This window comes from Festucalex cinctus, chromosome 13, assembly GCF_051991245.1.
Source record: "Festucalex cinctus isolate MCC-2025b chromosome 13, RoL_Fcin_1.0, whole genome shotgun sequence".
NCBI lineage: Eukaryota > Metazoa > Chordata > Actinopteri > Syngnathiformes > Syngnathidae > Festucalex > Festucalex cinctus.
Window position 1 is genome coordinate 25,655,997 of NC_135423.1, and position 24,242 is coordinate 25,680,238.

At 38.1% G+C, this 24,242-nt stretch overlaps 1 protein-coding gene across 1 annotated transcript in view; it reads right to left on the reverse strand.

Moving 5' to 3' along the window:
* The window catches only part of sorl1 (sortilin-related receptor, L(DLR class) A repeats containing), a 172,698-nt gene that overhangs the window by 37,528 nt on the left and 110,928 nt on the right, over positions 1-24,242 (reverse strand). Inside the window, exons 29-40 of the mRNA XM_077540257.1 lie at positions 19,928-20,059; positions 19,621-19,755; positions 17,970-18,122; positions 16,291-16,458; positions 14,137-14,265; positions 13,640-13,766; positions 13,246-13,415; positions 12,835-12,947; positions 10,643-10,747; positions 10,483-10,549; positions 10,288-10,370; positions 10,124-10,214 (exon numbers count right to left, since the gene is read on the reverse strand). Coding sequence (XP_077396383.1) covers positions 10,124-10,214; positions 10,288-10,370; positions 10,483-10,549; positions 10,643-10,747; positions 12,835-12,947; positions 13,246-13,415; positions 13,640-13,766; positions 14,137-14,265; positions 16,291-16,458; positions 17,970-18,122; positions 19,621-19,755; positions 19,928-20,059 — 1,473 coding nt within the window. The remainder of the gene's footprint in view (positions 1-10,123; positions 10,215-10,287; positions 10,371-10,482; positions 10,550-10,642; positions 10,748-12,834; positions 12,948-13,245; positions 13,416-13,639; positions 13,767-14,136; positions 14,266-16,290; positions 16,459-17,969; positions 18,123-19,620; positions 19,756-19,927; positions 20,060-24,242) is intronic.

Sequence of the window (24,242 nt, forward strand, 5' to 3'; positions counted from 1 at the left end):
CGGGCCACGTTGGGGTACTTGCACGTTGGGGAACTTGCACATTGGGGTACTGGCACATTGGAAGCAGAATTTCTTTGAAAATGGCATGATAAACATGTGGACTTTTTTTTTTTTTTTGCCAGGTGTGATGAGTGTGTCAAGCTCAATGGGTTTTGGTGATTGTTAAGATCTGCAAAAATCAGCGTCTTTTTTTTATTTTTAGGCAATGAGTTGCTCTGATTGGTATTTTTCGTAAAAGTATATATACACACATCATCGCTCGTACTCATTGCACAATGTTGCTTTTATTGTCCATAGAGGCGATTAAAAAAAAAAATAAAACTAAATAAAAAATACGTATGTTTGGATCGGTCTGATACCAGTGAACATATTGAGTGGTGGAAAGTAAAAGAATATTCATAAATGACTTAGTTATCACACTTACAATGAGTTTACAATTTTTGCAAAAATACCGTAAGTGAGGCATTTTTTTTTATGCCTCAAGGACTAGGTGGCGCTGTATTTATAACTGAATTTTGTCATAGAGATACCTTCAGGCCTTGACTCTAAATATACATTTCAAATATGGGATTTTTTTGGAGCATGTACCTGGGAGTTATTAAGCATAGCCTTCATTCACCATATTGCTTTTAATGTCCATAGAGGCTATCAAAAATACATAAAACTAAATAACAAAAATATGTATGTTTGGTTAGGTCTGATGCCAGTGAATATTTTGACTGGTGGAAGGTAAAAGAATATTCCTAAATGACTTAGTTATCACACTTAGAATGAGTTTACATTTTTTGTACAAAATACCGTAAGTGGGGTATTTTTTTTTCATGCCTCAAGGGCTAGGTGGCGCTGCATATATAACTGAATGTTGTCATAGAGATACCTTCAGGCCTTGACGATAAACATACATGTCAAGTTTGGGATTTTTTGGAGCATGTATCGGGGAGTTATTAAGCATATCCTTTTTCAGTGCGAAACACAAATTTTGATGCCCCGCCCTCATCATATAGTATTTCCAAAAGTCAAGATTTTTCCGTCTGTTGTTGGCTCAGGTCTTGGCATGGTCCAGGTCAAGTCATAAGTCAGTCGGATAAAACGTGTAGGAGAAGTGGGCAAAAGTATGCCCTCTGAAAATGTGCAAAAATCGTAAAAAATGGGACATTCAAAAATTCGTAGCTCACTTCCTGTTCATTTTAGCACATGGGTCCAAGAGTCTTTTTTGTAGGTCTTTGGCTCCCTCATACACGTAAAAATTTTCGTAGATCTTGCTTAAACGTACAATCGGGGCTGCTTCGTTAAAAATTTCTAGGGGGCGCTATTGAGTCATTTTTGTAAAAATAGCACAATCAACAATAAAATATTGTTCATTTTACCAGGCCAGATGTGTGTGCCAAGTTTCATGAGTTTCTGCGCATGTTTAGACCCTCAAAACTGGCGTTGTTTTCTTGGCGAACAGTGCTTAGCCACGCCCACAGCGACTCGCGAAAACTCACAAACTTCGTGTTGTGACAGCATGAAGGCCGACACCCTCATCTGAGCAAATATGAGGTAGGTCCAGTTAACATGGTTGGAGAAAAACATTGAAGAAAAATCGTAAGAAAAAAAATTGCCAGTAGGTGGCGCTATCAGTAAGATGAAATATAAGTTTGTAGATGTCTTTAGGGCTGGACTCTCATCAATTGTGTAAAATTTTGAGAAGATAGCATCATCTCGGTCAAGTTAATGCAGCTTTTGTTGTCACGAGAAATCTTCAGACTTTGCGGCACCGTAGCGGCCACGCCCTTTGGCGAAAAGTTACAATATTCGGTGTGGGGCATGATCAACATCTTAAGGCTTTTCTGACCAATTTTCAACTGGATCCCTTCAACGAGCTCAGCACAGTAGCTAAAAACGTATTATTGTTACCACTAGGTGGCGCTACATGGATAACTGAATTTTATCATATAGATGTTTTCAGGCCGTGACTATTAAGTTGCCTGATAAGTTTGAGATTTTTTGGAGCTTGAACATGGGAGTTATTAAGCATTTGCTCTTTCTGGACAAATGAAATTTTAAAGGCAATATTTGATGCCCCGCCCCCGTCATATAGTATTTCGAAAAGGCAAGATTTTTTCCCCAGTTGTTATCTCAGGTCTTGAGATGATAAATGCCAAGTTTGAAGTCAATTGGATGAAAAATGTTTGCAAAGGGGGAAAAAGCATGACCACAGTGAATGTGCCAAAATAGGTCAAAATTGGACATTAAAAAATTCATAGCTCACTTCCTGTACATTTTAGCTACATGGTCCCAATAGACTTTTTTGTGCGTCTCGGGGTGCTACACGTGCCTGCCAATTTTTGTTGCTCTAGCTCAAACGTGCCGGGCTTGGTTTTTATTTTTCTACGCTAGGGGGCGCTATCGAGTCGCATTGTTATGACGACTTAATAATATCAAATTTTTCGCCGGGCCTGAGGAGTGTGCAAAGTTCGGTGAGTTTTCGTGAATGTTTAGGTACCCAAAATCGCGATCGTTTGCGGAGAATAAAGAAGAAGAAGAAGAATAATAATAATAATAATAATAATAATAATAATAATAATAATAATAACTAGAGCTGCGAGCAGCTATAAAGGGCCCTCGCAGCCCGGGCCACGTTGGGGTACTTGCACGTTGGGGTACTTGCACGTTGGGGTACTGGCACGTTGGGGTACTGGCAAGTTTAGGTACGGCACATTGGAAGCAGAATTTCTTTGAAAATGGCATGATAAACCTTGACATGTGGATTTTTTTTTTTTTTGTAAAAATACCGTTAAGTTGGTGTATTTTTTTTTATGCCTCTAGGGCTAGGTGGCGCTGTATATATAATGGAATGTTGTCATAGGGATACCTTCAAGCCTTGACTCTAAACATACATGTCAAGTGTGGGATTTTTTTGGAGCATGTACCGTGGAGTTATTAAGCATATCCTTCATTCACGATATTGCTTTTAATGTCCATAGAGGCTATCAAAAATAAATAAAAAAGTACATGTTTGGATAAGTCTAATGCCAGTGAACATTTTGAGTGGTGGAAAGTAAAAGAATATTCATAAATGACTTAGTTATCACACTTAGAATGAGTTTACATTTTTTGTACAAAATACCGTATGTGGGGTATTTTTTTGTTTTGCCTCAAGGGCGAGGTGGCGCTGCATATATAACTGAATGTTGTCATAGAGATACCTTCAGGCCTTGACGATAAACATACATGTCAAGTTTGGGATTTTTTGGAGCATGTATCGGGGAGTTATTAAGCATATCCTTTTTCAGTGCGAAACACAAATTTTGATGCCCCGCGCTCATCATATAGTATTTCCAAAAGTCAAGATTTTTCCGTCTGTTGTTGGCTCAGGTCTTGGCATGGTCCAGGTCAAGTCATAAGTCAGTCGGATAAAACATGTAGGAGAAGTGGGCAAAAGTATGCCCCCTGAAAATGTGCAAAAATCGTCAAAAATGGGACATTCAAAAATTCGTACCTCACTTCCTGTTCATTTTAGCATATGGGTCCAAGAGACTTTTTTGTAGGTCTTTGGCTCCCTCATACACGTAAACATTTTCGTAGATCTTGCTTAAACGTAGAATCGGGGCTGCTTCGTTAAAAATGTCTAGGGGGCGCTATTGAGTCATTTTTGTAAAAATAGTACAATCAACAATAAAATATTGTTCATTTTACCAGGCCAGATGTGTGTGCCAAGTTTCATGAGTTTCTGCGCATGTTTAGACCCTCAAAACTGGCGTTGTTTTCTTGGCGAACAGTGCTTAGCCACGCCCACAGCGATTCGCGAAAACTCACAAACTTCGTGTTGTGACATCATGAAGGCCGAAACCCTCATCTGAGCAAATATGAGGTTGGTCCAGTTAACGTGTTTGGAGAAAAATGTACAAGAAAATTCGTAAGAAAAAAAATTGCCACTAGGTGGCGCTATCAGTAAGATGAAATATAAGTTCGTAGATGTCTTAAGGGCTGGACTCTCATCAAATGTGTGAAATTTTGAGAAGATAGGATCATCTCGGTCAAGTTCATGCAGCTTTTATTGTCACGAAAAATTTTCGGACTTTGCGTCACCGTAGCGGCCACGCCCTTTGGCGAAAAGTTACAATATTCGGTGTGGGGCATGATCAACATCTTAAGGCTTTTCTGACCAATTTTCAACTGGATCCCTTCAACGAGCTCGGCACAGTAGCTAAAAACGTAAAGTATGACATTTATTGTTACCACTAGGTGGCGCTATATGTATAACTGAATTTTATCATATAGATGCTTTCAGGCCGTGACTATTACGTTGCCTGAGAAGTTTGAGATTTTTTGGAGCTTGAACATGGGAGTTATCACACTTAGAATGAGTGTACATTTTTTGTACAAAATACCGTATGTGGGGTATTTTTCATTTTTTTTTATATAAGCCTCAAGGGCTAGGTGGCGCTGTATTTATAACTGAATGTTGTCATAGAGATACCTTCAGGCCTTGATTATAAGCATACATGTCAAGTGTGGGATTTTTTTTGGAGCATGTACCGTGGAGTTATTAAGCATATCCTTCATTCACGATATTGCTTTTAATGTCCATAGAGGCTATCAAAAATAAATAAAAATATATATATGTTTGGATAAGTCTGATGCCAGTGAACATTTTGAGTGGTGGAAACTAAAATAATATTCATAAATGACTTCGTTATCACACTTAGAATGAGTTTACATTTTTTGTACAAAATACCGTATGTGGGGTATTTTTTTTTCATGCCTCAAGGGCTAGGTGGCGCTGCATATATAACTGAATGTTGTCATAGAGATAACTTCAGGCCTTGACGATAAACATACATGTCAAGTTTGGGATTTTTTGGAGCATGTACCGGGGAGTTATCAAGCATATCCTTTTTCATTGCGAAACACAAATTTTGATGCCCCGCCCTCATCATATAGTATTTCGAAAAGTCAAAATTTTTCTCCCTGTCGTTGGCTCAGGTCTTGACATGGTCCAGGCCAAGTCTTAACTCAGTCGGATGAAACGTGTAGGAGAGGTGGGCAAAAGTCTGCCCCCTGTGAATGTGCAAAAATCGTCAAAAATGGGACATTCAAAAATTCGTAGCTCACTTCCTGTTCATTTTAGCATATGGGTACAAGAGACTTTTTTGTAGGTCTTGGGCTCCCTCATACACCTGAAAATATTCGTCGTTCTTGCTTAAACGTACAACCGGGGCTGCTTCGTTAAAAATTTCGAGGGGGCGCTATTGAGTCATTTTTGTAAAAATAGCACAATCAACAATAAAATATTGCTCATTTTACCAGGCCAGATGTGTGTGCCAAGTTTCAGGAGTTTCTGTGCATGTTTAGACCCTCAAAACTGGCGTTGTTTTCTTGGCGAACAGCGCTTAGCCACGCCCACAGCAATTCGCGAAAACTCACAAACTTCGTGTTGTGACATCATGAAGGCCGAAACCCTCATCTGAGCAAATATGAGGTAGGTCCAGTTAACGTGTTTGGAGAAAAACGTAGAAGAAGATTCGTAAGAAAAAAAATTGCCACTAGGTGGCGCTATCAGTTAGATGAAATGTAAGTTAGTAGATATCTTTAGAGCTGGACTCTCATCAAATGTGTGAAATTTTGAGAAGATAGGATCATCTCGGTCAAGTTAATGCAGCTTTTATTGTCACGAAAAATCTTCAGACTTTGCGTCACCGTAGCGGCCACGCCCTTTGGCGAAAAGTTACAATATTCGGTGTGGGGCATCATCAACATCTTAAGGCTTTTCTGACCAATTTTCAACTGGATCCCTTCAACGAGCTCAGCACAGTAGCTAAAAACGTAATGTATGACATTTATTGTAACCACTAGGTGGCGCTATATGTATAACTGAATTTTGTCATATAGATGTTTTCAGGCCGTGACTATTACGTTGCCTGAGAAGTTTGAGATTTTTTGGAGCTTGTACATGGGAGTTATTCAGCATTTGCTCTTTCTGGACAAATGAAATTTTAAAGGCAATATTTGATGCCCCGCCCCCGTCATATAGTATTTCGAAAAGGCAAGACTTTTTGCCCAGCTGTTCTCTTATGTCTTGAGATGATAAATCCCAAGTTTGAAGTCAATGGGATGAAAAATGTTTGCATAGGGGGAAAAAGCATGACCACAGTGAATGTGCCAAAATAGGCCAAAATTGGACATTAAAAAATTCATAGCTCACTTCCTGTACATTTTAGCTACATGGTCCCAATAGACTTTTTTGTGCGTCTCGGGGTGCTACACATGCCTGCCAATTTTCGTTGCTCTAGCTCAAACGTGCCGGGCTTGGTTTTTATTTTTCTATGCTAGGGGGCGCTATAGAGTCGCGTTGTTATAACGACTTCATAATATCAAATTTTTCGCCGGACCTGAGGAGTGTGCAAAGTTCGGTGAGTTTTCGTGAATATTTAGGTACCCAAAATCGCGATTGTTTGCGGAGAATAAAGAAGAAGAAGAATAATAATAACTAGAGCTGCGAGCAGCTATAAAGGGCCCTCGCAGCCCGGGCCACGTTGGGGTCCTTGCACGTTGGGGTACTTGCACGTTGGGGTACTGGCACGTTGGGGTACTGGCATATTGGAAGCAAAATTTCTTTGAAAATGGCATAATAAACGTTTACATGTAGAATATTTTTTTGCCAGTGTGTGTGTCAAGCTCAACGGGTTTTGGTGATTGTTAAGACCTGCAAAAATCAGCGTCCTTTTTTATTTTTAGGCAATGAGTTGCCCTGATTGGTATTTTTTTGTAAAAGTGTATATACACATCATCGCTCGTTGTACTCATTGCACAATGTTACTTTTATTGTCCAAAGGGGCAATCAAAAATGAATAAAACAAAATGGAAACGTACATACGTTTGGATCGGTGTGAAGCCAGTGAACAATTTGAGTAGTGGAAACTAAAAGAATATTCATAAATGACTTAGTTATCACACTTAGAATGAGTGTACATTTTTTGTACAAAATTCCGTATGTGGGGTATTTATTTTTTTTTTATACAAGCCTCAAGGGCTAGGTGGCGCTGTATTTATAACTGAATGTTGTCATAGAGATACCTTCAGGCCTTGATTATAAGCATACATGTCAAGTGTGGGATTTTTTTTTGGAGCATGTACCGTGGAGTTATTAAGCATATCCTTCATTCACGATATTGCTTTTAATGTCCATAGAGGCTATCAAAAATAAATAAAAATATATATATGTTTGGATAAGTCTGATGCCAGTGAACATTTTGAGTGGTGGAAACTAAAAAAATATTCATAAATGACTTAGTTATCACACTTAGAATGAGTGTACATTTTTTGTACAAAATACCGTATGTGGGGTATTTTTTTTTCATGCCTCAAGGGCTAGGTGGCGCTGCATATATAACTGAATGTTGTCATAGAGATAACTTCAGGCCTTGACGATAAACATACATGTCAAGTTTGGGATTTTTTGGAGCATGTACCGGGGAGTTATCAAGCATATCCTTTTTCATTGTGAAACACAAATTTTGATGCCCCGCCCTCATCATATAGTATTTCGAAAAGTCAAAATTTTTCCCCCTGTCGTTGGCTCAGGTCTTGACATGGTCCAGGCCAAGTCTTAACTCAGTCGGATGAAACGTGTAGGAGAAGTGGGCAAAAGTCTGCCCCCTGTGAATGTGCAAAAATCGTCAAAAATGGGACATTCAAAAATTCGTAGCTCACTTCCTGTTCATTTTAGCATATGGGTACAAGAGACTTTTTTGTAGGTCTTGGGCTCCCTCATACACCTAAAAATATTCGGCGTTCTTGCTTAAACGTACAACCGGGGCTGCTTCGTTAAAAATTTCGAGGGGGCGCTATTGAGTCATTTTTGTAAAAATAGCACAATCAACAATAAAATATTGCTCATTTTACCAGGCCAGATGTGTGTGCCAAGTTTCAGGAGTTTCTGTGCATGTTTAGACCCTCAAAACTGGCGTTGTTTTCTTGGCGAACAGCGCTTAGCCACGCCTACAGCAATTCGCGAAAACTCACAAACTTCGTGTTGTGACATCATGAAGGCCGAAACCCTCCTCTGAGCAAATATGAGGTAGGTCCAGTTAACGTGTTTGGAGAAAAACGTAGAAGAAAATTCGTAAGAAAAAAAATTGCCACTAGGTGGCGCTATCAGTTAGATGAAATGTAAGTTTGTAGATGTCTTTAGAGCTGGACTCTCATCAAATGTGTGAAATTTTGAGAAGATAGGATCATCTCGGTCAAGTTAATGCAGCTTTTATTTTCACGAAAAATCTTCAGATTTTGCGTCACCGTAGCGGCCACGCCCTTTGACGAAAAGTTACAATATTCGGTGTGGGGCATGATCAACATCTTAAGGCTTTTCTGACCAATTTTCAAATGGATCCCTTCAACAAGCTCAGCACAGTAGCTAAAAACGTAAAGTATGACATTTATTGTAACCACTAGGTGGCGCTATATGTATAACTGAATTTTGTCATATAGATGTTTTCAGGCTGTGACTATTACGTTGCCTGAGAAGTTTGAGATTTTTTGGAGCTTGAACATGGGAGTTATTAAGCATTTGCTCTTTCTGGACAAATGAAATTTTAAAGGAAATATTTGATGCTCCGCCCCCGTCGTATAGTATTTCGAAAAGGCAAGATGTTTTGCCCAGCTGTTCTCTTAGGTCTTGAGATGATAAATGCCAAGTTTGAAGTCAATTGGATGAAAAATGTTTGCAAAGGGGGAAAAAGCATGACCACAGTGAATGTGCCAAAATAGGCCAAAATTGGACATTAAAAAATTCATAGCTCACTTCCTGTACATTTTAGCTACATGGTCCCAATAGACGTTTTTGTGCGTCTCGGGGTGCTACACGTGCCTGCCAATTTTCGTTGCTCTAGCTCAAACGTGTCGGGCTTGGTTTTTATTTTTCTACGCTAGGGGGCGCTATAGAGTCGCGTTGTTATAACGACTTCATAATATAAAATTTTTCGCCGGACCTGAGGAGTGTGCAAAGTTTGGTGAGTTTTCGTGAATATTTAGGTACCCAAAATCGCGATTGTTTGCGGAGAATAAAGAAGAAGAAGAATAATAATAATAATAATAATAATAATAATTTTTACAAAAACAATAGGGACCTCGCAGCGGTCGCTGCTCGGGCCCTAATAATAATAATAATAATAATTTTTACAAAAACAATAGGGACCTCGCAGCGGTCGCTGCTCGGGCCCTAATAATAATAATTTTTACAAAAACAATAGGGACCTCGCAGCGGTCGCTGCTCGGGCCCTAATAATCCGATCGAAAAACAATAGGGACCTCGCAGCGGTAGCTGCTCGGGCCCTAATAATAATAATTTTTACAAAAACAATAGGGACCTCGCAGCGGTCGCTGCTCGGGCCCTAATAATAATAATAATAATAATAATAATAATAATAATAATAATAATAATAATTTTTACAAAAACAATAGGGACCTCGCAGCGGTCGCTGCTCGGGCCCTAATAAATAAATAAATGTTTCGGAATCGTTTCGAGGGAACGCAAACATTTTTTGCAAGGAACGCAAAGTTCCCACCAACCCCCCCACCCCCACCATGTCACCTTAGGAGCTCCATACCAGGCTTTTACTATTGCTTCCCTTTGGGAGCAGGGCTCGAGTCGAGCCTTGTCTTTTTTTCACTCCCTGTCGCTCGTGTTTTCCCTTATCTAAGATCTCGGAGTGCTTTTTGGTGAGGACCGATAGACCATCTTGTCCCCCTCTATTGGACATTGTTTTTCATGTTTCTTGGATGTGTGGAGCCTGTTAAGTGATTTTATTTTATTTTTTTGCTCTGTACTTGTGCATTTACAATGAAAAAAGATATTTCACGTTCCATATTTTGACAAATAGAATGATTAAGAAATGGGAATTTTCAGTCTGAGTCCACTTGGTACTGTAAAATAAATGTCTTCCAAAAATGTGACTTACGTGCAACTTATAAGTTGATTTTTTTTTTTCCCATGATGTATTTTTTGACTGGTGTGACTGATGCTCTGGAGCGACTTAAAGACGGGACTTTTTCTGACATTTTTGTTTGGCGGTGTACCAAGACATTTTTTCAATGTCAAATATGTGCCTTGGCTCAATAAAGGTTTGCCATAGAGTACCTCTGAGGATCTTCTGTTTAACTGTGTAGTTCTTGCTCTCCTTCATGTGGGAGTCAAACTGCCAGGACAAAATCACGATGTACTGTTCCACCTTAAAAACGTGTACATACACATTAGTTATTGTGGGATAAAAGTGATCTTTTTATGGCACATGCTGCACCTACTTCATACTGGGAATTGAGACTGAATGAGAGGCTCATGGACTCTGCAGTAATGCTGTCCACGATCACAGAAGGAGGAGGCAGAGCTGCACCAGAAAAAATATACATGTGATACACTACCATCAATATGTGCAAATCAGAAGAAGGGGGCAGTATGGAGCAACATTTCTAAATGGAGCTTATGCGAAACAATCACACCTTTCTGGGGAGTGATGGATTTAACTTCAGTCCAGTTTCCCAAACCTCGACTGGTTACAGCTGCCACCTGAGGAAAACAATGTCACAACATTGTATATATTACATGTATTCTAGAATATTATTACAGATATGTGAAATGTTATGCAAATGTCTGGCTTACCCTGAACTTGTACTGCTTGTCTGGCTGCAGTTCTTTCACCTCCGTGCTCGTTGTGGTACTGCTCTGTGAAGCCCATTCATTGGCTGCATGTTCCTTGTACTCAATCTGAGATGCAGCACACAGACATGGATCTTTAAACCATGTGTTCATCTTGAGGGTTTATTTTTTTTCTTCTTCAATTTGTTGAACTCATCACAAATCAAATAATTCTCCATAATAAGAAAGTTGAGATTGTTACCAACATTTAGTGAAACAACTTTGGAAAAACACTTACTCATAGGGTAAGGTAGAAATATGTATACTTTAAAATTACATTTACTGAATTTTACATGCATATTATAATACAGTATCTATCTAGGAAGTACAATATACATAGAGTAACCAATATTCATTCAGTGTTATTGACTTGGTACTATTTAGCACAGTGTTAGCTTTCAGGTTCTTTACTGTACCATACGTTCTATTTCCTGCAGCTGAAGCACGAACAGAGGACACTGTAGACTACAAATATGTCTCGGTCGTTTCTAAAGCTCAACCTATTTACTGGTGTCATAAATAATGTTTCCATTGCAGACGAACCTCTGTATTTCTGCTACCATGCTCATGCTATGCAAGCTAACTTTGACTGTAATATAAGTCGCTGTTAGCTAGCTCTGAACGTAAAAAAAAAAAACGGAAAGACGTCATTTCTTTATGGCGTTATGCTTCCTCTCAATGCTCCAATAATAGTTGGATGTTGAGCTAGCAGTGTCTGTCGCAATCTGTCACTTTATGATTTTGAAGACCAAACTTAATGACTCGAGTTTGCCGACATTTTGTTTTATTTTATTTTTTTTTGGGGGGGGGCTCTGTGCCTCCTATCTGTCCACTCTATGGGTGCAGGTAGCATGACACTCTGGCTCCACCGGTGTAATATTGTCAGAGAATCTGTTTTTTCGACTGGTCCCTGAAGTGCACATGAATGTGATTGGCGCATATAACGGGTGAGTGACATGTTCTTTTTACCACTATGTGAGACGTTGGTCTCATAATTATCAGCACGTCATATGCTGACTTTTACACAACACAAAATGACAACTGGGAAACGCAAGCACCTGCATTGTACATTTTTTCAATGATCACAGTAGTGCTGCCCTGCTCTCGCCCCAGTCTCGTCCTCCTCAAAAAAAAAAAAAAAAACGCCCTATCTGAGACCAATACAAGACCGAGTAAAAATGCCTTTGATTCAGAGACAAGACCCTTAAAAGTGGTCTTGAGACCTTAGACCAGGGGTGTCAAACATACGGCCGGCGGGCCGGATCAGGCCCGCAAAGGGGTTTAATCTGGCCCGCGAGACAACTTTGTAAAGTAAAAAAAAAAAAAAAAATTGTAATGTCGGCCCAATTAATCATCCAGCCACAATCAAATATATAAATTTGTAATTTCACAAGCAGTCCTCAGATGAGTAATGTAACTTGTACACGGAATCACTGGAAGCCATTATTTTTACACACAACTTAAAGTTATGGTTTGTTTAAAAAAAAAAAAAAGTGTTTTTTTTGTTTGTTTTTTAAATCATAGACCAACATAAATGTTTTAAATGCGACAAAATTTAATTACTGGTAACATAAATACACATGACAAAATTAACGTCCTAACTTCAATAACGGTGCCACACAATGCATTCTGGGAACTATATATATGCAAAACAGGTAGATTTAACACGTCCAAAACTCATACAGGCAAAGTGTTGCCGCGTTTCATTTGCATTTGTGTTATATTTTTAAACAATAGATACAGCTGAGCTCCGTAATTTAGGGAAAAAAAAAAAAAAAAAAAACACCCCCAAAAAAACGCAAAAATCTGCGTATAATTGACGGCAATTGTTTTTAAGTTCTGCGATTGGCTGGCAACCAGTCCAGGGTGTCCCCCACCTACTGCCCAGGGCCAGCTGAGATAGACTCCAGCACCCCCCATTTTACCCATTCGGCCCACTTAGTAATATATTTTCTTCATGCGGCCCCTGAGCTAATACGAGTTTGACACCCCTGCCTTACACCGATCTCAAGAAGTACAACACTCATGTAGGGTATGCATGCAAGACCAATCCCAAAGTGATTAAATAATAATTTTATTTGGATAGCAAAAATGTTTATTTTACTTTCATAAACTTTTGGAATATTTAAAAAAAAAAAAAAAAAAAAAAAACTTACAATATACTCTCGAATGAGGCCGTTTCCTTTGTCAGGGGAACTCCAGGAAACATCGATTGTCCCATCTTTGCTCTTATCACAAGACAATTCCAGGTGACTGGGAGCCTCAGGCACTGCAGAGAACACAGATTTGGTTGGTTATAGCCTCCATCTTCATCTTATTTCAGATTCATTCAAAAGAACAAAAACAGGAATGTTTGAATGGAAATTTCAAACATATTTGAACAGTTCCATCTAGGGGGAAAGTTTGAAAATCTATTTTTTCTTAAAAATACCAGAAAGTATCATGACTTAAAAACTGAGCCAGAGCAACAATGAAACATGACACATTCTTCTTATTACAATGCCTTGAGCCTGAGCAGGAGGAAGGACATATCTAACACAACATCAAAAACAATCCTAAAGACTCACATCCTTCCGGCGTTCTGACAGTGATCATCTCATTGGTCTTGTGCAGCTTGCTGAGACACTGTGTGAGCACCTTGACTTGATAGGTGGTGTCTGGTCTCAGGACGGTAAGTTTGTAGCTGGTCTTGTTTGTGTGAGTGTCCATGGTGACCCACTGCTGGGTGCCTACAAGCCTAACGTACATAGACAAGACAATAACGACTTCCTAGTAATGATACTCATGCCGCTGCAAAGACAAACTCATACACCACTGGCATTTGCCTACATCATGTATCGGTCACGTAAGATGTTTATGAGTTTAATCATAATTAGAATTAAGAAATAATTATAATAAATAAAAACAGGTAAAAAAAATAACAACTGGCTGTGGTCAAATGCCAAATGCAGGTGTACACACCTGTAGTAGATGAGGTAGGAGCAGGAATTGAGGGGAAGATTTTTCGGACGAGACCATGTTAGAGTGATAGCACCCAAGAAGTCTGGACTCCATTGAAGGTTCTGGACTTTATAGACTAGGGTATCCGCTGGAAAGAAAGAGAGTTTACCTCAGTCTGTGTTCAACTGTAATTATGCTGCACTGCTAATATACTGATGATGAAGTCGATTGTTTATATTGTAGTTTATGGATGAGAAAAAAAAACTAGATTTGATCTCGATTGTAATTGTTAGCTGAGAAGTGTGTGGTTAAACACACATGAATGCCACATAGCCGAAATTGACAACTAAAAACTCTTCTTTTCTTTATTCTCAAGTGTCATGGTAACAGAATAAATTGGCATTAACGGTTGACTATGGCTATATTCTTTTAAAAGATTTATACAGTGATCACAAAAAAAACCCAAAACATTTACAGTTATCCTTTCACACATATACAGAACTTCAGCATGAACTTACAGGTGCAGTTGTCCTCGTCGCTGTGGTCGGAGCAGTCTAAAAAGCCGTCACATCGCTCTTCGTCCAGCACACACGTTTCACCATCAGCACAGCGGGTTCCGTTCACACAGAACAATGGCCCGCGAGTGGCTGTAAAAAGAGTGAGCGACAAGCACCTAATCACGCCGTGTTGGAAAGATTCCCTATTTTGAAACAGAATAATTTTATATACACATTCGTACACACAAAAGCAGGGATTCAAAGATATCCAATTCTTATGGTATGACATCTTCCAAGTATTAAGGCTATCAGTTACGATGTAACTGCTGTATTGTAATCAAAAACAACTTGGAATAGTTTGTTATTGTGAGAGGGGGCATCAAACTAACAACTCACGTTAGGGCTGCTCAAGTATGAAGGAAATATTCATCACGATTATTTTGGGAATAATTGAAATCACGATTAGGACTAGGGGTGTTAAAAAAATCGGCGATATATCGCGATACTACATCGCGCGATTCTCGAATCGATGCAATAAAAAAAATCTTTTTTTTTTCTTTTTTTTTTTTCTTTTTTTTTTTAAGAGCTCAGAATTGTTCATTCGGTAGTCTTACCGATTCAACGTCTTATCATCATTGCCTTTTCTTTTTTTTTGTGTGTGTGTGTGAATCCATTTTTAAACTTCCATTTTTAATGGAAAAATATTCAACAAAACGTCTGACTTCGGGTTAGGATTCACACCTTGAGCATGGAAGAATGTTATATGAACAGAACATTAAGCCTTAATATTTTATTTTAATGCTGTTCAAACATGAAACAGATTACAACCTCTATAAGACTGAAATTTCAGATAAATAAATAATACATTTTCATATAAATTAGGGGTGTTAAAAAAAATCGATTCGGCGATATATCGCGATACTACATCGCGCGATTCTCGAATCGATTCAATAAAAAAAAATAGATTTTTTTTTTTAAAGAGCTCAGAATTGTTCATTCGGTAGTCTTACCGATTCAACGTCTTATCATCATTGCCTTTTTTTTTTTTTTTTTTTTTTTTTTTTTTGTGTGTGTGAATCGATTTTTAAACTTCCATTTTTAATGGAAAAATATTCAACAAAACGTCTGACTTCGGGTTAGGATTCACGCCTTGAGCATGGAAGAATGTTATATGAACGGAACATTAAGCCTTAATATTTTATTTTAATGCTGTTCAAACATGAAACAGATTACAACCTCTAAGACTGAAATTTCAGATAAATAAATAATACATTTTCATAGAAATCTTACACTCTACAAGCTTACTGATTAGTATTTTCTAAATTTGAATGAAAAAAAATCGCAACAATCGACTTATAAATTCGTATCGGGATTAATCGGTATCGAATCGAATCGTGACCTGTGAATCGTGATACGAATCGAATCGTCAGGTACTAGGCAATTCACACCCCTAATATAAATCTTACACTCTACAAGCTTACTGATTAGTATTTTCTAAATTTGAATGAAAAAAAAATCGCAACAATCGACTTATAAATTCGCATCGGGATTAATCGGTATCGAATCGAATTGTGACCTGTGAATCGTGATACGAATCGAATCGTCAGGTACTAGGCAATTCACACCCCTAATTAGGACGATCATTTATTTGTTGGTACACAATTAGAAAATGATTAAATGTAAAAATTATTAAGAAATAAAATTCTTTGAAACACTAGAATTATGTAAGATTCTTTTTGAATGAAACAAAATTGATCAAATTAGTTATTTTAAAATTTAAAAAACATGCAAATGCACATTTAAACAATTAATTAAAAATGAATATATATATATATATATATATATATTTTTATTTTTTATTTTTTTTTATTTTTATTTTTTTTTATTTTATTTTTTTTTTTACGATTATGCTGATTTTGTAATTGCGGAGTCCAATAATTGACATTGTAATTGAATTTCGAATAATTGCACAGCCCTAACACACGTCACACATTAGTTGACATGACTGCTTCGTCTTCCATTTCTTTTTCTTTTTCCTTTAAATTTACCATTCCTTTTTGATTCAAACAGATATGATTGGCTGAGACTTATCTTGAACAATGCCTTACTAGCTTAGTCATGCTCACTTTACTCGATTTATCCTATCCTTTATTGCCTGCGTGATGGTAGACTCACGACAATGGGCTTCATCAGAGGCATCCCGACAGTGGATCTTGCCATCACAGCGCTGCCATTCGGGGATGCAGTAATGCGGATGGCGACACCGAAACTGACCCTGACTGCACTGACCGTGGGCGGGGGGGGCCTGGGTGGGAATTGGCGTCTGGGTCACAGAGTCGTTAACTGCACATAGGAAAAAAAAAAAACATTTTTGTGTTATTTCCACTTCTTTATAGATATTGAATGCACAAACTAAAATCTCCTTTGAAAAAGGGCTACACAGTAGGGCTGGGCGATTTTGCCTAAAAATAAAATCTCAGATTTTTTTTCACAAAAAAATCTATTTCCGATTTTTTTCTCGATTTATTTTTTTTCTTTATTTATTTTAAGAAAACAAGTAAAAATGACAACTCAAAGTAAGGTTTGCTTTTGTTTTATCAAACAACAAATAAAAACCTCCCTTACAAAATTAAAGTGCAAAATGTCTGCCTTAAATAAAATACTTCTAGAAACAAATCAAACACATTGATTTACATTTATAAGTGCAAACTTAGAACTTTTTTTTTTTAGTTATTAAATGACAGAAAACTCAAAACAACTTTTGCTTCTATTGTAACTAGTGCTGTCAAACGATTAAAATTTTTAATATGATTAATCACACTTTTTAATTTTGATTAATCATGATTAATCAGTTAAATTACTTGCGTATTCACGTAATATAAAATAAATACATAATACCGTAATATTTTGACATTAATGCATTTTATTATCTGAATGTCATTTGCAAACATTGATTAAATGCATGTACGCAATTGAATGCATGTGTGTATTGCTCAAAACGTAACACCATCATATCAATTGGGTGCAATTCAGCAATTATTAATTAATTAAATGCAAATGACTTTTATTTTATCTAAAGTCCCGTCGGGGTGATTTTTAAAGCGAAATTTATCACCAACTGGAGTCACCCCGCTCATTTTGGAACAACAGGCGTAGAAAATACCGTGCATTGACCTAATCACTGACCTGCACAGCCTTCAATGTAACCATCCGCGGTTACGTTCAAGGCTCAAGTGCGGTCAAAAAGTGTGATTAATCTGCGTTAATACGTGATTAATGCGATATTTTTCTGTGATTAATTAATCTATTAACGCTTTAACTTTGACAGCCCTAATTGTAACATAAGTAAACATTTCCTTTTCAAAATTAAAGTGCAAAATGTCTGCATGAAATAAAATACTTGTGGAAACAGATGTAACATAACATATTGAATTACATTGCAGTGCCAACTTTTTGTTTTAGTAATTAAATGACAATGAACTCAAAATTTTTGCTTCTATTGAATCTAACACTTAACATAACTAAATATTTCCTTTTCAAAATTAAAGTGCAAAATTTCTGCCTAAATAAAATACTTTTTGAAAGTAATAAAAATGCATTTAATAAAATATTTCATTCATAATGACTGGCTTAATTGATCATATGGATGTACAAAATTTATAATTCTTGTGAGAATAACAATTGAAATGCTTTAAACAATTCACTAAGTCAATATTTATTTAAAAAAAAAAAAAAAAGTGGGTTTGGGGAAACTCAAATTAATTAAAGTTTAAATCGTCCACAACAAATAATTCGAATTAATTAAAAAAAATCATATCGCCCAGGCCTACTACACGGATTAACACACGTTGTACCTGTAGGACATCCCAGCTCATCACTGCCATCAGGACAGTCAGCATAGCCGTCGCAAACCCAAGTGTTAATGATACAAGCTCCAGTGCCACAGTGGAAGCGGTTAGAGGCGCAGGTCGATGGCCCAGGGGCCACAGTGTGAGGAACTGCTCCACCTGCAGGGGGCAGAGTTGCTTTGTTTAATCTATAGTAAGTTGAATGTTCATATATTCAAACATTGAGATGTTTTACTGTTAAAGTAGATTGTGTGAATTTAAGCACGTCAGCAACAAAAACACTTGCTATTTGGTTTTAAAAATACTGCTACATGTGTATAAAGGCTACCGTTGCTGCCCACAGTTACAAAATTGAAATTATTTTGTGGCCCACTAGATGGCCCAACATGGTTAAGAATCACTGGCCAATAAGAGTGGCATCATCTGAAGGTGCTTTTCTATTGGCTGGTGCTAGATGTCGTTACACACTTCCAAATGTCCTAATTACGATTAACCCAAAGGCTCATGCATTAAATTAATTACCAAAGACAAAAACTAAGGACATTTTCACTATCACACCTGCTGATCGATCGGTGGAGTGGTGGTGAGGACCCGGGTGGCCCACTCACCGGTGGAAGGCAAAAAAATAACGACGTGCTGATCTAATTAAACGGTGGTAATAGAATGAAATATATTTTATACGGCAAAACAAATATAGACTAAATACCTGTTTATTCTTTTAAAAGTTTTCCATTAGAAAGGGTTACAGTGTAGGGGATGGAATTGTAACATGTAAATCTTAATGCCTAATGTTGATGGCCATTTGCTGCATTCTCGGATGGTCGGAGTCAGATATATCCGAGTTGTTTTTTCCCAGTTACGACTTGAAAGCGTTCGAGGCGAAAGTAAACAACCAAAATGGTGGATAGTGATAAATAATTTTTTATTTTGGTCCTAAAAACTCATTTTGACCTCCAGCAAACTTACCTTCTCGCAATTTTGCTTCATTTATTGTTTTTATCTTATTTCATAAGCATTCCATACAGTTCAGGAGCTCACTGTATAATTTCATGCAGGGAGAAGCGGCATATTGTCACGTACGTTGCGTTACGTTGTGTCGAATATTTATGAATGAAGTTTTATACTAGAGTAAATTGTGTTTTATCATTCACGGTCTGTGTTTACGAAGGGGTCGCCACGGTAGAGTGACGTCACTTGTAGCCCGTTGGTGTAGCCCGAGTTCAAAGGGGCGTTCCCGTACACACTTCCTGGTTTGAATTCGGAAAAGTCCGACTTCTGACCATCCTCAAATGCAGCATTAGTCTCCTCGACAAAAAATGTGTTTAAACTACAACTATTGCATGCAGGATTTTTTTTTTTTTTTTTTTACATTTTCAAGCTCCAAGGTTAATTGTTTTATTCATGTAAAGTCACAGTTTTTTTTTTTGTTTTTTTTACATAATAATACCAAAGGATATATGTTAGTTAAATTAATGATGTGAAATGTATTTAAAAGTACTACAGATTGTGTCATTTTTGTCTTCCTTTTGAAGATTAAAAAATGGTCATAGTAAATCACATTTTTTGGAAACAAATCTGAAATTTTGTTATAAGGTCATATCGCCAAGCCCTTTGTGTATTTGGGAATAATGTGGAATAAAAATAGTGGCACATGTACCTGTGCAATTAGATTCATCAGACCAGTCGCCACAGTCGTTTTCATCGTCACACTTCCACCACGTCGGGATGCAACGTCCACTTTTACACTCAAACTGGAAATATCTCGAGCAGCCAGGAACCTCAGTGGGAGCAACTGCAAAACAAGGAGACCAAGAAAGTGGACCTTGTGCTCACTCACAAAAAATGAAAATAAAAAACACAAATAGGATCATAATTGGGCCTGGCATCTGATCATGAATCACAATTGTCTTTGCGTTTTGTTCCAAATGATTGTCAGAGGAGTACACCAGATAAATCCCCCTCACCACAGTTGGCTTCATCAGAGTAGTCACCACAGTCGTCCATGCCGTCACATTTCCACTCCAAGCTCACACACACTCCGTTGGCACACTGGTAGGTGTATGCATCACACACTTTTCCAAACTCCGATGGAGTGGCTGACAAAATAAGAAAAACATGTGTCAGTTGATTTAATAGTTATGCACAACATAGCGTATATTTATTAATGCTGTCAAAAGATTAAAATTTTTACCATAATAATACCATAATATTTTGACATTAACGCATTTTATGATCTGAATGTCATTTGCAAACATTGATTAAATGCATGTACGCAATTGCATGCATGCATGTATTGCTCAAAACGTAACAGCATCATATCAATTGAGTGCAATTCAGCATTTATTAATTCATTAAATGCAAATGACTTTTGTTTTATCTAAAGTCCCGTCGGGGTGTTTTTTAAAGCAAAATTTACCACCGAGCACACCAACTGGAGTTACGTTCAAGGCTCATGTGCGGTCGAAAAAAATAGTGCGATCAATATGCGTTAATACGTGATTAATGCGACATTTTTCTGTGATTAATTAATCTATTAAAACTCTTTGACTGCCAAAGACGTTTCATGATGATTAGTAAAATTCCAATGAATGGAATACGATCTTTCATTTCGTAGCCACATTGTATATGTAGTAAAGGCAAACAATATTCTTTTTGCCTTGAAAGATGAGTTAAAATGCTCAAAAGCGGCTGGCACTGTGGATTTTTTTGTTTTGTTTTTATAACGCCTGGCAGTCAAAGAGTTAACGCTTTAACTTTGACAGCCCTAATATTTATTTATATATACAAATGCACCCGAGATTGACATCATAGGAAGTGCAATATGGAGAAAATATTCAGTTCATCACCACTTTGCAACTATAACAGCTTACGGTTTTCGATAAAAACTTTCTACAAGATTTTGGATAGTGTTTGGGTTTACTGTCCATTCACTTGTATATATAAGCAGGTTTATATATTTTATTTAAAAAATAGTAAACTAGTATTGTATTAATAATGAAATAAGTTTAAATATACAAAGTAAAAGTTATAGGACTAGATAAGTTTTTAACTTCTTCCTACTCTTTTGAACATGTAAACTGTGATTGATTGAGGATTTTATTGGGGTTTTCTTTTCTTTTCTTTTTTTTTTATTTCTGTTTTTCTGCTTTTTTGCTTGTTTATATGTTCAATAAATCAAATCAAAATCAAATAAAATCAATTCATTTAGCTGTCACATGATATTCGGCAAGAGGGCCTGGCAGTAAGCTTAACTTAAAACACCCAATTTAGATGGTGGGCTGAAAAGTTTATTGCCTGACCCAAAAGGACTTATCCCACTGATGAAACTTGACATGCATTAAATTCCATCCTTTTTTAAAATCCGATTGACTGATGCTGATGTGGTTTTTCGAGACTTGGACAAGTGGTACGAAAGGGTCCTGTTTGCAGTGGCTGTTGTGAGAGACTGTTACTTTAACAAAAAAATAAATAAATATGGGGGATGATCAACCAGTTCAAAGCCACAGTTACTAGGGGTGTGCCAAAAAAAATCGATTCATAAAAGAATCGAGATTGTCATTTATTAATCGAATCGAATTGATATTAATATCCAAAAATCGATTTTATTTAAATTAGAAATGAAGAATTAAGGCCTCAGTATGCTTTTGCGAGAGGCTCGCGTCGAGGCGTCGCGTTGGAGCTCCGCTCGTGCGGTTGCCTTCCGACTTGTGCGCAATACACATCGGTGTCTGCTGGAGTTTCACACCAAGTCCCGCTGTCGCTATGGCTGGGCCGCCACAGAGTGGCGATTCCTCTGCATTTTATGACGGATTCAGGAAGTTCAATTTAATTCAGAAACACGAAACAAAGCCGGGGGGAGAGTAAGTTCATCACCGTGGCAATTAATTATTGCCAATTTGCACCGGTGTCGGCCGTAAACTCGCCAAAACACAACAGCCGTGCGCTTAGCGAACACAGTTTTTTTATTATTTTTTTTATTTTTTATTTTTGTTATTGTTGTTTTCCGCCTCTCGTCCCAGGCACATATCCACATGCACAGCCGTGGTCTCCGAGCAGGGAAGTCGATTTGCGCCGCCAGTTGCCTTCACGGAAACTATCTGGGCGGGGAGAGAGAGAAAAAAAAGAAAAAACGCCATCGAACGGACCAATCAGAAGCGAGCGACGCCCCGCCATCGACGTGCGTCCAAGGATTGACGACGTGTGCACGTCGGCCGGCCACGAGCGACGCAGCACTTAAAATTCATGGCTCGCGTCGATCATGTGATCGACGGCGCTCATCGACGCGAGAGCAAACGTGGAGGCATAAATTAGGCTTTAGGGGAAAAGGCAGTTGTAGCCCACATGCTGTTTTTGTGGAAAAGGGCACTTAAAATACAAAATGAATAAATGTTTAAACAAAACAAAAAAACAAAAAAAACAAAAAAACAAAAAGACACTTTTGTTAGATTAGGGCTCTCGATGACTAGATAGATGACTTGAGCTAGGCTGTTATGTCGCTGTTATTTGTCCTTGCTTGACGCCTTTATATCTGTCTGCATTCTGACAGCCGTATCCAGTAAAAATCAGTTAAAGTCATCAGGCGACACATTCTCACATGAGGAGGTTGAGCCGTTCCCCCATGTGGGCGGGTGGGCCTAGACAGTATAAGTTAGGGCTGGGTATTGCCACCAACCTCACGATACGATACGTATCACGATACAGGGGCCACGATACGTATTGTGATACATATGTATCCCACATATTTCGTTTTTTCAAAAAAATACAGTGATACCTCGGCTGATGAACGCTTAAGCTCGCGAAATTTTCGCCTCACGAACATTAAATTCGCGAGTATATAGTCTCTGCTGACGAACTAGTTTTCGGCGGACGAACCAAACCACGCGGTCGAACAGCACCACGGTGGCGGCCACGAGAAGCTGACGCACGCTCACGGCGTCCCAGTTCGTCACCCCCTTTCTTTTAGTGCGGACGCGGTTTGTGTTTGATAGACATTTTGGACCATATTGAGTGTACTTTTGCTATTATGGGACCGAAAAAGACCCCACCACAGGCTAGTGTTAAGCCTAATGCTACGTTCTCGCCAAAAGCGAGGGACGGCGAGGGACGGCGGCGCCTTTGCATTGTAGTCAATGGAGTTCGCGCCACTAAAAAAAGCGAAAGTGCTATCACGTACCTCAAAAAAGGAGAAAATAGTGCCACGGCAGTTTAGTCCCAGGAAAGAGGTGAAAGTAGTTGGCGGTGCTCACTTTTTGTTGACTCGCTAAAGTGCTCCACTTCCTTGTTCACCAAGGGACACACCTCCTCCGCTCCGGTGAGCACGAAAGCGCGAATGAGCGGCAACCGTTCCATAAACACTCTACGCGGTGAAACGCTCGCGAATGAAGTAAGTCTACCATTGCTACCATCCTTAAGAACTACCATAACAAAGGTAAATAAAACGACTTTATTATACAGTACAGATTATTTGTTTAATTACAATACAATAGCACATTTATTATACATAAAATAAGGTATATTTTTGTGTAGTTTTAAGGCTTATTTAGTAGAAAATTATGTTTTATAGGGACCTGGGAACGGATTATTCTCATTTTAATGGTTTCTTATGGGAAATAAATGTTCGGAAGACAAACTTTTCGCCTTACAAACCCTTTCTGGGAACCAATTATGTTCGTGAGCTGAGGTATCACTGTATAGGAAAATTGGTTCACTGAGACAGTTTATAAGTAAATAAATTGATATTATTCTTCTGCTTTTATTTTTCTTAGCAAGACTCAGTGTCCAATCACTGGTGAACTATTTTTGCATTAATTGAAGGCAATTAACTTCAAAGACGCTGCTGGTTTTTATTTTTTAGGTACAACGCAAGCTGCAAAGGCAAAAGTTAACTGCCTATTTAAAGTTAACGAGCAATATCGATTCTGACGCCTGCGTATCGATACGTGTATTGTAATGAGGCCCGCAACGATATATTGCCGTATCGATTTTTTGAGCACACCCCTAGTATAAGTGCAGGGTTTTGAATAGAGCAGTTCCTCTTCCGCATGCTAATGGAAGAGGGCTCCGCAGCTGTGTACTCGATCTTTCTGGCATCCAGTAAACAGTTCAACTGAGAAAATGCAGCCGTCTGGTTATTACTGTTTGTATAATATCGTGAGCATTAAGATACAAGAACCAGTGGAAGTTCCCACTCAGAAGTTTACACTTTAATGTCTCTATTTGTCATTTTGTCTTGCAAAGCAGACTGGAGTAGATCATAACAATGTTGTGCATGTCTGTAAA